At 41.5% G+C, this 13,570-nt stretch overlaps 3 protein-coding genes across 3 annotated transcripts; 1 reads left to right on the top strand and 2 right to left on the bottom strand.

The window, feature by feature from the left end:
* Nucleotides 1–45: 45 nt before the first annotated feature.
* LOC6576637 (sarcolemmal membrane-associated protein) lies at nucleotides 46–5,746 on the bottom strand. Its single transcript, XM_044008490.1, has 5 exons — nucleotides 5,696–5,746; nucleotides 3,761–4,329; nucleotides 2,846–3,685; nucleotides 2,039–2,737; nucleotides 46–1,972 (listed from the first exon to the last, which is right to left on the bottom strand). Exons 2-5 carry the CDS (start codon nucleotides 4,325–4,327, stop codon nucleotides 1,082–1,084), a joined length of 2,997 nt encoding a protein of 998 aa, XP_043864425.1. The 5' UTR covers nucleotides 4,328–4,329; nucleotides 5,696–5,746; the 3' UTR covers nucleotides 46–1,081.
* A 1,147-nt stretch (nucleotides 5,747–6,893) lies between these two features.
* Nucleotides 6,894–8,461, bottom strand: LOC6576638 (splicing factor 45). Its single transcript, XM_002002590.4, has 3 exons — nucleotides 8,208–8,461; nucleotides 7,071–8,145; nucleotides 6,894–7,011 (listed from the first exon to the last, which is right to left on the bottom strand). Exons 1-3 carry the CDS (start codon nucleotides 8,352–8,354, stop codon nucleotides 6,917–6,919), a joined length of 1,317 nt encoding a protein of 438 aa, XP_002002626.1. The 5' UTR covers nucleotides 8,355–8,461; the 3' UTR covers nucleotides 6,894–6,916.
* Nucleotides 8,462–9,165: 704 nt separating this feature from the next.
* On the top strand, nucleotides 9,166–11,809 carry LOC6576639 (protein-associating with the carboxyl-terminal domain of ezrin). The gene is made up of 2 exons (XM_002002591.4): nucleotides 9,166–9,443; nucleotides 9,514–11,809. The coding sequence occupies exons 1-2, from the start codon at nucleotides 9,234–9,236 to the stop codon at nucleotides 11,422–11,424; spliced, it is 2,121 nt and encodes a 706-aa protein (XP_002002627.1). The 5' UTR covers nucleotides 9,166–9,233; the 3' UTR covers nucleotides 11,425–11,809.
* The last annotated feature ends 1,761 nt before the right edge of the window (nucleotides 11,810–13,570 follow it).

The following is a 13,570-nucleotide window of genomic DNA, read 5'->3' on the forward strand; positions in this document are numbered from 1 at the left end:
TATATATCTTAATTCAAGACTGAACAAATTATGTAAATGCCATCGTTTCGATATAGTGTTGTGTGTTTATTCATTTGTATTCGTTTTTTATTTGCATACATTTTAAGTGTTTTTTTTTTTTTTTTGTGATATCGCAAGCATTTTTCAAAATTTGTTTCGTTTCATTTCGGAATATTTATATATATAAATGGTTTACACGCACGTTCGTTTACAATGAGACGACGGACAATAAAAATCAACTAAATTATAGTACATAAATCAACATTTAGCATACGTAAATATAGTTTTTCATAAAACATAGCTGGTAATGGTAATTAATTGCAACTTAATGCTAAACTTAATGATCGATTCGCCGCCAATCCGAGGAGTTCCAGGCGCCTCTGCTCTTCTAGATTTGTACACAATTCGAAGGTTTCTCATATATATAAATCGCACATTTAAAAAAACATATAAAGTTCATATCAAAAAAGTCGTTCTGGGGAATTTCAATAAATATAATTACTTCCGAATTAACTAACCATGTGTGTGTGAGCGTAAATGAATGTGTGTATGTGTATGTGTGCGTGTGTGAGTGCTGTGTATGTATGTATGAGTTGTGTAAATACGTATTTGCGCACGCTTGGGTTAATTAATAATATTTTTGTTGGATTTTGTTCGTTTCAATTTCAATTTACAACTAAAAATTTTGTGGTCCAAAATATGAGAAAGATAGAACAGAATAGAAAATGGCGAGTAAAGCTCGAAGATAGATGTACATATACGCATATATATATGCATCATATATATATATATGTATATATATATATATATGTATATATATACGTGTGTGTAGATATATAAATATTGTAACTGTATAACTGCGTCCATCCGATTTGCATACTTTACATCCACTTCCATTATTTTTGTTTCATGTTTTCTTGTTTTTTCCTATAGTGCACATCCAGCATCCAACACGCGCCCTCGCATGTTCCCACCCCACAAGATGTTGTTTGTATATTGTGTATATTATATATAGATATATGTTTGTTGAATCTCGTTTTGCTGTAGGTACGACGTTTTCGCAGTGCTGACCTCCCTAGTGTTAAAAGCGAATGGACAAAAAGTAGATAATCGCCGCCAACGCCACACAGCCAAGGGGCAGAGCACGACGATATAAGAGATTATAATCTTGGAGCATTGGCTGCTTGAGTCGCAGCTCAGATATCTCTTTACGCAATGCAATGTTGCTCATTTCGGACTGCTCCAGGCGTTCCTTGTACACGATCAGTTCCTCCTCACGTTCCACTTGCGCATCGTTCATGATGTTGACATCGTCGTGCCAACTGGAGAGATCGCCATAGACATCCTTTTCCGACAACAGCGGCTTCTGTTCATCATCAGTGGCGCCTTCGGCGCTTTTATCCTTCTCGTCTGCCCCACTGACACTGCGTGCCTGTGCTCTGGCCTGTGGCTCTTGCAGACTCTGTAGCTGTAGCTTAAGATTATTCATTTCTTCCTCCAGATTGCTTATGTCGTTGGTTAGCTTAGCTGATTTCTTCTTGTAGAATATACACTCTTCATGCAGCATATCCACGGCATGCTCCTGCGGTAGGTCAGCATCGAGCAGTTCCTCGTTGCTGTGCACGAGCGTCTCTTGTGTCTCCAGCTTGTGCCCCGACTGCGACTCCTCGGTGGCCTCGTCGATGCCATTGAGGCGTGTGTGTTTGGGTGACTTGTGTATAAACTCATCACAGGCAACTTCGGCAAAGGTAGTTCCGCCCATTGGCGATGCCTCCGAAGAATCCAACTTTGATTCAGGCTCTTCATCATCTTCATCGCCAGAGTCGGCTGCATTGAATATGGCCTTCAATACGTCGCCACCATCGGCGCCCTTGAGATCCGAGTTCTTGAGCAGCTTCATCATGGTACCCTTGCGTATCACCTTGTGTTTAAAATCGAATTCGTCCTTCTGCTGTCGTTTGGTCTTCTTATTCTGCAAAACCGAAACGTATTTAGGACAAACTAATAAATTGGTCTCATTGTATATAAGTTCACTTACAGATTTAGTTTTGTTGGGTAGTGAAGTTTGGTTCTCCTTATCGTGCAGCTCGATGATTCGTGCACCTTCATGTACCTGAAATTCGTCTTTAGCAACTCCGCAACTATCATGATCTCCCGATTCCTTATCCTCCTTGATGTCAGCGCTATTGACTTCGTCGTCATTTGCCGCATCCTCAACGTCTGCGTCATCAACATCATCAGCATCCTCATCCTCAACGCCATCATCATCATCATCGTCGTCATCTTCACCGACAGCGATAGCCGCATTCAGTTGCTCCAGCGTCTGTTGCTGCTGCAGCGCCTGCTCGCTGTCATGAGCAGCGATGGTTTGCTGCAGTTGCATCAGCTGTTGGCGCATCTGTTCCATTTCGGTCTCATGCGCGATTAGCTGCTCCTTATGCTGCGCAAGTCGCTGCTCCTCCAGTTCCTTAGCCTCTTGCTGTTGACGCATCGTCTCCTGCTTGTAGTCCATATACTCCTGCTGCAGCTGCTCCAATCGTTCGTTAAAGTCCTGTAAAGTTTGCTTCGAACTTAAAATCTGACTGCGCAATATACTGCACTCATTATCCGATGTGGTGTAGGCCATCTCCATCTTCGACAGCATTTGCATGGCATCGCAACGATCTTGATAGACTTTGCGCAGCGCCTCTTTGGCAGTTAGCTGATACGAGGTCTTATCCTCAAGCAATTTAACAACCTGTCCAAATAAACGAATAAGAAAACCTAGTATCATCTCTCATAATGGCTCCCAAAAGTATACTACATAAAAATCCACTCCATCTCTGAAGCCCCGGCACACACTCACCTCGTTGCGTAATGTATTCTCGGGCACGTTCTTCTCCATCATTTGCAACTTCTTCTCGAGCAGATTGATCTTGTGCAAGAGCTGATCCTCGGTGATCATGCTCTGCCAACACATGGCCGAGTTCTTACGCGTCGAATCGAGCACGCCCTGCAAATTGCTGAGCTTCGCTTTCAGCATCTTCTCACGTTGCGCGGCCTCCTGTAGAAATGCATTGAGTCGCTGTATCTCATCATAGCTAATCCGGTTTGGTCCCGTCAACTGCAACTGCTCCGACTCTATTGAGATGGCCTCCCGTCCGTCGGGCAAATACAGTGTCACACGGGCAATAATGCAGCCGTGCACCTCCTGACGCGAATTCTCAATCACCTCAACGCCAAACTTGACGATATCACCATTGTGCAGCTCGGCCGGCTCGTTGCCCAGCTTGTTGTCGTTGATGAACGTGCCGTTGCTCGACTTGGTGTCCTTCACCCAGAAACGGCCGTCGGTCGTATACCAAAGCATGGCATGATTGCGCGACAATACTTTACAATCGAATATGGCATTGTTCTCGCTCGCCTTGCTCTTGGCAATCAGACGCCCGACCTTGCACTCCTGTCCCGGTGCCAGCAAAATGTTGCGTGTCTCAAACTTATGCGATTTCAACTCGCATTGTAGCACAATTCTGGCCTCGCCGGGCGACATGTCCTGCACGTTGTTGAGTAGCGTATTCGAGGCCTCATTAGACAATTGTAAGGCACCCATTGAGCTGAATAAATTTCCGCCCGTCGTTGTATTATTCGCATTTAGCACCGAATTCATGGCCATGTGTAGCTGCGCCTGTTTCTGTGCCAGCTGTCCCTGGAATTGCAATAATTAAAGATTAGTTAAATGTACTTAATATGTATTTAATGTAATTGCAATTAATTAACTCACCTGCAGCAATGTGTTCGTATTGGAATCACAGGTCTCTGTCGCAGTCGTATTATTATTCTCCTGATTTTCCATATTGTCGTTGGCATCATTGATGCCTATAATGTTGTTGTCGATGTTGTTAATGTTAATGTTGCTGTTGCTGTTGCTGTTACTGTTACTGTTGCTGTTACTATTGCTGTTGTTCTCTGTGGACAGCTCACACGTTTCGGTCTCGTGCTTTTCGCGCATTAACAACTGCTGTTGCTGTTGCTGCTGCTGTTGCTCCTGTTGGGCCTTCTTGTTCAGCTCCATCATATGCGCCTTCTTATGGATGCGCTGCTGGCGCTTGGACAATTCAACGCCGCTGGCAACAGCCACTGGTCTAGAGGTTAAATCCTGGTCAATTGTGGTTGAGCTTGAGGTAATAACGTTGGCAATGCCGTTATTTGCAGCTGTTGCTGCTACTGCTGCTGCAGCGACTGCTGTTGAGATTGTTGTTGACGCTGCTGCTGCTGCTGCTGCTGCTGCCGCACTGGGCTTTTGCTCGTCATCCTTATTGCTCTGCCATTCGTTGCTAACCAAGACCATAACTGAAAAGTGTGAAATGCGCACAGACAGTCATACAGTAAAATCTATATCTGATAAAAATGTATTTAGCTGGAGAGGTTGAATTTGATCGAGTGTTACAAAATTTCTGTGCACTGAACAGGGTGACCTAAAAGTTGACTGAAAGATGTTCAAAAGTTCCAAATCAAGGCACATTCGATCAATACATTTGCTAGTAAGTAAAAAAAAAAAAGCAGAAATTTAAACAAAAATAGAATAAACATAAATTTATCTAACTATTAAAAAATATGAAATATTAAATTTCTCGTGGAATAGCATAATCCATTAAATAAATAAATAAATAAATGAACATAGGAAAAAATGTAAATAAACGCATTCTTGTTTCACAAATTTAAAAAAAAATGTAAAAAAAAAATTTTAGTGTTTCAGATTACCGAACGTGGGCGGTAGCTATTTATGAAAAATCTAAATGTGTAATGCATTTCCAGAGGAAATATATGAATTCCATATAAATTGTTGCCATTATTACATATAAAACATATGGGTAACAGAACAATATTTTAATTAATATATTAGGCTTAGTTCGTGGGACCTAAACTTAGTTTTAGGTATTTGAAATTATTAAAAAAAAGTTATTGATTATCAAAAATATTTGTTTTAATTCCATACAATTGAAATGAATCCAGTTCCATGAACGATTTGGCAACCAATTAACAAATGCAGCTGCTTGTTTTATATCAAAGCTCTTGCTGACCCAGTCAAATTTTGCTTTTCAACGTCAATTTCAGTTAAAGTGCTGAAAGCTCTATAAATAACTGTTGATAACTAAAAAAAAAAAATAAAAAAAAAAGCCGCGCAGGACTTATGAAGGGCTGGCAACATGCACACATTTAGTTCTCCGATTTTTCAATATGTGCCGCCGTAGTGTACACAAGAAGAAAAAGAAAATACTTCAGAGTACCAGGCGCAAAATAATGTTTCGTATAAAAATAGATTATTTTGAAAATATAATTGAAAAGCGGGCAACAAATTCGAGTACTCGCATGTATGCGTCTGCTTGCCTAAGTGTGTGTGGGAGGGAGAGCGGGAGGTCAGCCGAAAAAAAAATGGTTTGTTTGTATTTACATATCTATGTTTGTATATACATATGATCGGGGCGCGTCTGCTCCACTTTGGAACGAGTAGAAGGAAGGAGAAGAAGCAGAACTGAGTAGCAGAAATATTTATACATACATAAACAGTTTTGTATTCATGTGCGTGCAATATATTAAATAACAGTGCAATAGACTGTATGTGTGAGAGAACGGAGAGTGAGGGAAAAAGAGAGTTAGAGCAACAACAGTAGTAGTAGCCAAATCCCCAAATTGGGTGACAGAGTTTGCCCCTTACCTTGCAGCACACATACAAAGCGGCGATAGAGGGCCCATGGCCCCAACAACAACTACTCGGATGGGATGGATAGAGCAACTACAGTTATTGTTGATGTTGTTGTTGTTGATATGGCCGTTATTGCTGCTACTGCTGCCGCCGCTGCTGCTGCTGCTGCTGGGCGTCGGTGGGAGTGGGGAAAGCTGCGAACAATGCAAAACTTTTGTTGTTGATTGGCATAAAGCGCATAGAGCACAATTGTGATCAGTCGTCGTTTGTCTGCCTAGTAGTGTTTGCGTTTGTATATATATATAAATATGTGTGTTTGCGCTGCAGTTATTACAGCTACACCAACAACAACAACAATCACTACCACTACTACAGCTGCAGGCAGTGGCTGGGCACGAGTTCAACGTGGACTTGAAGGCGAAGGGGCAACGAGTGCGGCCTGTGCGAGACGTATTGTTTTTTTTTTTCAGTTGTTCTCTTTTTCACTTATGAAAATTGATACACAAATTAAGTATGAGCTGCAGCTTAATTGAATTTAATTACAATTGACTCTGTGTCGTTGACATTTGGAGAATTTACCGTTCTGCACTGCTATCTGTTCGTTTGCTTTGACTTATGTATTCGCGCAAGAGAAGAGAAAAAACAGCAAAACACAAGACTTAATATTTTCTTTGCGCTTCTTGTTTTGTATATTAACACGCGCACACAATCAATTAACTGGTTAGAATACACGAAGGAGCGTCATTAACTCACCTTGGTTTTTAAGTTGTTTTCGTTAATCAATTTTGCAACACAGCGAAAGCGAATAATATTTGCGATAATTGTTTTCAGTTCTCAAACCAAACCTCTGCACTAGCTATGTGTACTAGACACGATACAACCAGCTATTGTGAGTTGTCACAATATTATCAAGCGCCTACTTCGATTGAGCTGGCTTTAGCTTTGTCGTGAGAGCGGGTTGCTTGGCCAGAAATGTTGAAAATCGCTTAGCCAGCAATTTGAAAACGCAATTTAATCAGAAACATATTTATATTATGCCCATTAGCCAACTGATTGGTCGTAGCGTGTATGTCAGATTTAGTAGAGTTGTCACAGTCAGCTGCAATTATCGATTACAAGCACTAGCAACTCTATCATACCAATATCGAGCGGGCCGAATATACAACAAAAAACAAACAGAGGGCGCTTTGCTTGAATTAAATATTGAATATATATCAAATTATTTTTATTGACTTAATTCAATTGAAAACTCTTAAATTTATCAAAGTTGTAAAATCCAGCACGCACTTGACGTCCGCCAAAAAATCGTCCATTCAAATCCACAACAGCTGTAAGACATGATAATAGTATTGTATGCGATTATTATTAATTTAAATTAAAAACTTACCTTTGATGGCGCTCTCAATACGTTTAAACTCCACAAATATTTTCACTGCATCCTCCGGCACCGTACCAAAGGCTTCATGTATGATAACACTGTTCACTTCCCCATACTTTGTGTTGCATTCATCCTTGACCTCGGGTTCGAGCTCCTCGTCCACGTCGCCCGGTCCTACCATGTTGCGAAGGAGCACCACTTTACTAGGCGCCTTCATGATTTCGGTTATGCTAGGCTCTGGCTCACTGGCGGCTGCCGGAGCAGGTGCTGACGGAACAACGCCTGGCAATGCTGGCGGTGGCATCGAGCCAGCTGGTGCAGCAGCAGGACCTGGACTCGAAACTGATGGCGATGCGCTCACAGCAGGCAGTTGGGGCAGAGGTGGTGAGGTTGACGGCGGTGGCGGTAGAAATACATCCTTTTCGTGTATGATACGACCGCCGCGCTTAGATGTTTTCTCCACTTGTAGAGCTACAGACATGCCCTGCTCTGATTTGCCCAAGCCTTGGCCATCCTTAAAGCCGTATTTGGCCATTATCTTGGCAGCCACAGAGCTGGCGCTATAGGGTATGGTTACATTCGAGGAGCCATCGCCACTGTCGATGGACAGAGATGGTGGTGGCGCAATGGCTGCACCACCACCCTGTTTGGACACAGAGCCCGGCGCTGGCGGACTGTAACGGTCCTCGTCACTTTGCCGCTGGCTAAATCCACTAAATTTCATGCTTGGCGGGGAGTTGTCATGATTGTGTGTGTCTCGGCGTCCGCTACCGCGATTGCGCTTGCGATCCCGATCCCGATCTCTGTCTCGATCGCGATCCTCACCACGACTGGCGCTTCCGCCACTGTTACGTGACTTGTCGTTGGACTTCGATTTATCCTTCAGCTTCTCATATTCATTGGGCCACTGCGGATCGTATTCGTCCACAAAATCCCAATCGTCCGTCTTGATGCTATCTAGAACCGGCGGAGCTGGCGCCACTGTGGTGCTAGTTATTGTTGGCTTGACGGCTACAGTCACGGGCACAAAACTGTCGGCATCTGAGGTCCGCTTGGCGCGCAGATTCACCACAGGTGTCATAAGCTATACATGATAAAATGTAATTAAAGTGCAAGTGCGGATGAGCGTAGCAAATTGGAACTCACCGGTTTTTTAATTGGATCTCTCGCCTTGGGCTTGGGCAGTTGGGCTTTCTTCACTGCCAACTGCGTTTGCAACATTTTGATGCCCGACGACCATCCGTCCATTTGACTGGCACGCGGCTTTGCATCTATGTCATCGTACAAATCCATTTTGTATTTATTTTATAGATTTTCCTCTTTATTTATTTTTAAACAATACAGCCGAAAACTTTTTGCCTTCGACTTGGTGCATAGTGTCCAGTGCTGTAAATATGTGCAGATATGCAGTCTTGTCGTTTCACAGCACTGTTAACTTAACATATGCTGATTGCTCTGCTAACATAAGATAATTGTTGCGTTAAAAACTGCCAGCTGAACATAATCTAAGTGTTGTGTTTACAGTTAAGCTAACATTGTTAAATTGTAAAAGATGATTTGCATTTTGCTTCTCCTAAGATTTCTGTAGCTGGCTCAAGTAAATTATCCCTTCGTTGAGGCGCTAAGCTATCCTATCATCATATTTCATCCTTGATTTTTGAATTCTCAGTCATTCCTTCGGATATTTCTGACATTGCAGCAGGTATAAATTTAATGATGTACCCTTAAATTGCACTATTTTCAATTAATTAAATTAAATTGGGAACTCCATTATTAATTATATTTAAATATATTCATTCTAGCATTCATTTTAACATATTATAATTTTTGGGTACATCATTGCTGCTGCCGAAATCAATTATTTACATATGTTTTTCATAATATTAAGAAAAGAATGACTTTGATCATTTGTATTAGACTTAGTATTGGAATTTGCTATGAAATATTTCCTATGAATTTCTTTATTTGGGTTACTTAGGAAAGATCTTTTCATCTTTTGCCCGCCAACCTTCAAATCGAATAACAGAGCGCAAGCCGAAGATGTGACGTCACACCATAGCTGTTACTTAACATTTAAAGTAATAGAGCAGATATTACGTTGCGCAAATGTTACACTTACGTTGTGCAAGACGTTGATCTAACATAAATGTTATCTCTTAATGTTTATAAAAAATGGGCAATGAAGGCAGCAAACTAAAAGGGCTGATTATTGATAAAAACGCAATCGAAGTGAATGATTTTTGGGCACTCTACAATGCTGAATCGCCAACAACATGCAACGAGGAGGGCGGCGGCGGCCAGGAGCTCTCCATATTCAAAGGTGAAGTTCTCGTCAAGGGCCAGCTGTGGGCGGCCCAAGGGCCAATGGAACGTGCCATAAAGGTAAATGCCACAAGTACGAAATGCTGTAAACAGACAATTAACTCTATTTGACTGTATCAAATGTGTGTAGAATCTGATGATCTATCGCCATCCGTACATACTGAAATATATGTCAACATGGGATGAGTCCGGCCAGAAACATTTGGCCACGGAACGCGTGAGACCCCTCAACGATGTGCTGGCCCAGCAGAGCGACATACAGGTGTGCCTTGGTTTGCGCACCATACTCTGCAGTCTGATATTCCTGATTGAGAAGGCGATGGCCCGACACCTCAACATATGCACACAATCCATTTATGTGACGGACAAGGGTAGCTGGCGCTTGGCCGGCTTTGAGTTTGTGTGGAAGGCAAAGGATTTGAATCAACAGCTTATTGACTTGGCGCACAGCTTTCGCCAGCCCTTGGCCCGAGACTCGGCCAACAGCGAACTGGGCCTGGAACAGTTCGCCTTTGCCACCCTCTGCGAGCAGGTGCTGGACAAGTGCGGCCCCCACGAGGGCAAAACCAGCACGCCGTACGTACAAGAATTTCGCGAGTATTGCAGCACACACCTGAAGCACCTCAATGTTGAGATGCGTCCCAAGCTATCGGCCGTGCTCTTGCATCCCTATTTCAATCACGAATTCGTACTAATCCATTCATTTCTGTTCGAGCTGCCCTTGAAGTCAGTGCAGGAGCGTCAGCAATTCTTTAGCAATTTAATTGAACGTCTGCGTTGCTTCGATGAGCAAGTAGTTGCCTCCCAGCTGGCCAGCGATCTGCTGTCGCGCATGGTACTGCTCGATCCCACCGCCCAGCACTGCGTCACGCCCTACGTGCTGCGCACCAAGACAGAGAACGGCACCGCCGCCCTCTTCTCGCCGCAAACCTATTTGCATTATCTGCTGCCGCATATATTGAAAATGTTTCGATTGCGCGATGCACAGATTCGACTCATTCTGCTGGACTACTTCATGGAGTATGTGCGTCTGTTGAGCGACGAGCAGCTGAAGAGCGAAATATTGCCGCATTTGCAGCTGGGCATGAGCGATACCAACGATGTGCTGGTGGCCAAAACATTGCGCTGCCTGGCCGATCTGGTGCCCATACTGGGTGCAGCCACCGTGCTGGGCGGCGATCGGAGGCGTTGCTTCTCGGACGGACGACCCCATGCGGCAGTTTCCACCGATAGCAGCGCACCCTGGACAGAGCCGCGCTCGATTACGCCGCTCATGAACGGCAGCGCTGTGGATGCCGTGGATTATATGGTCTCGGGCAGTCCCTTGCCTGTGGAGACCAATGTGGCGCCGATGCCATTGCGCTTAAGCCCAGATGGTGGCGAGGACGAGAAGAGCATCACAAATCTGAGTGAGAAACCGTTGGAGCTCAGCCAGAGCAGCAGCAGCGGCGGCGGCGAAAGCAATACGGAGAATGCCAACAGCTCCCCGAGTAGCGCGGCGCACGAACAGACATTGGTCAATGATGAGGATGAGGATGGCGCGTGGTCCGATTGGGAGAATACGGACGAACTGCAGCGGCTGCATGTCAAACAGGAGACCTTGGATGAGCTGAATCTAAACAATTTGGAGACCAATAGCAGTACATCGACACAGGCCACCCAACCCTCGCTCACCGACTCATTCCGCACCGCCTGCTCCAGTCTATCGACAGTCGCTACAAAGACCTCCACTCCACCGACCAATCGCATGCTCATCGATGATCTCAGCGCGCTGGACATACAGGTGCAATTGACAACGCCGGCCAATACCACGGAATCGGCTGAGTTTGACTTCTTCAAGGACATGGAGCCGGTAATTGAGACAAAGATCGCCGCCATCCCTGAACCGGAAATTGTCCAAATCGATGCGAGTCGCTTTGCGGCGGCAGCGACAGCCTCGAATGGCCATGAAACCGATGCCGAGGCCGATCAGGGCTGGGGTCACGATGAGGATGAGGATGATGTTGTCTGGGGCAACGATGCGGAGACCTCCAAGGTCTAAGAGTTATCCTAAGCTGTCCAAAATCTATCGATCTTAAGTCTATATCTGCCGCCGTTTTTCTTGTTCCATTCTAGTTTAATTTTCATTGTCATTGTCATTCACATTTACAAATTTACAGTTTATTTTCTTTTCTTTTCATATTTACTGTTGAGTACAACTTCTGTACAGAATGCGATAAATTCCAATACGTAAGCGTAGGGCGTATAAAAATGTGTATATATAAAAGAATCTATTTTATGCATTTCTTGTAGCATCTTTATCAATTATTTTATAAAAATTATTACTGTAATACATTTATTGGATTGGTTTATTATAATTAAAGTTGTAATAGATCGTTATAGAAAATATCGCAGAATTATCAAATATATTATTGATCAGAACAAAACCCGTTTGTCTATTCTACTTATTGGAATTTGTCTTCTAATTGGAACTCTTCAGATTGGTCGAATAAAGCAAGTGTGAGCTCATAAATTATTAAAATAATTTGTCTCTAATAATTGTAATCTCTTTTAATCAAATTCTTTATAGAAAATATTTTTATAAAATATCTTGTACACTATAGATATGGATATACACTGTTAAAAAAGATTTATTAGCTTATATCATTTATGTATACGAAATACTTAGGAACATATCTACTATGCTATAGCATAAAGTATAGAAAGACTAACACCTGAGAAGCAATACTTTTATAGGCGAAAGAAATAGTAATACCACTCATAGTCCGATCATGCTCAAAAGTTGGTGTTTATGCTCGTTAACATTATAAAAATAATATATTAACTCTTTATAGCGAGATATAGGACGGACACATAGACAGGTAGACAACTAGAAAGGGAAGAAGGCCCAGCTATTCTATATAGCATAATATGTATATTATTTTTATCCATTCGCCTAATATGTAGTTTGAAATAAAATTTATACATTTTTAAATTAAGAACAGATATTGTTAATTAATAGAATACTCATATTACTTAAAGATTTTGTTTTTTTCTTTCAATATAAAATATATTGATATAAAGAAAACTTAACTTTAATATAAAGACAACTTAAAAAATAACTGAAATAGTACACAAAAAAACATTAACAATATCTGAACTTTTAAGTACTATATTTATCTTTAAATCCAATCGATTATGGTTGATTTATTGTATGTCGTGATATGGTTATCATACTTACTCCTGTATGACTAATGAAATGTTTTGGTCAGTCGTTGAAATTCTAGCGAATGTCTTAGGGGTATTCTTCTATAGATATCATCATTAGTCATGGCGCTCACTCCTATTCTTAATTTCTTTTTTTGGCTAAAAAAGATTTTATAGCCACATATAAAAAGTTTATTTACGTGTTATCTCTCTAGCTGTGCGAAACCTTTAAAATTGTTCTCTTATCAACCAAATTTAATCTAGCTATTTAGGTTTTACTTCTATTTATATTAAGCCCATGGAAGTATCATATATAAGCTTCAATTCATACGTATTATTTATAAAACAGATAACAGGAGTCTAGATTAAATTATTACTTGTTCTAGAATAATTAAGTTTTTTTGTAAATATTTAGAGATTTTTTATTTTTAGCAAAATTATTTATATATTTAGCTAACGGGGTTCGATTATATATAAATGCTTCAGTAAATATATGAAAGTCCATCAATCCAAATATATATACACAAACTTTTCTTTTTTGAATTGAATGAAAAAAGGATATTTGTGTATTGCCATTATACTCTTTATTTCGCCAAAAGATTCGCCAATAATTATAGTACCATGATTATTTCAATATTAATGCATATTAGCAATTAAAACTTTTAATCGAACAACAAACGATTCGAGTAAGCAAGTATAAAGCAAACAAGCTAGGTTCATCAGGGCATCCTTCACTATCTGTACGCGATATCCAATGAACAAACCAATGCTTAGGTTGACTGCCTAAATACCCTTTATTTTAAGACAAACATTCATACATACGTATTAAAGTGAAGAGGAAACAGTAACAACAACAAGCCTACTAACGCAATGAACGCAGGAAGTATAGGTGTAAAACGAAGACAGATTACCGTTACCAATGAATACTGTTGCCCAACTTACCAACAACAACTAGTCAATACAAATTTATATGTACAGATTCAATAACACAATTCTATATG

Source organism: Drosophila mojavensis, unplaced genomic scaffold, assembly GCF_018153725.1.
Source record: "Drosophila mojavensis isolate 15081-1352.22 unplaced genomic scaffold, ASM1815372v1 contig_36, whole genome shotgun sequence".
Lineage (NCBI taxonomy): Eukaryota > Metazoa > Arthropoda > Insecta > Diptera > Drosophilidae > Drosophila > Drosophila mojavensis.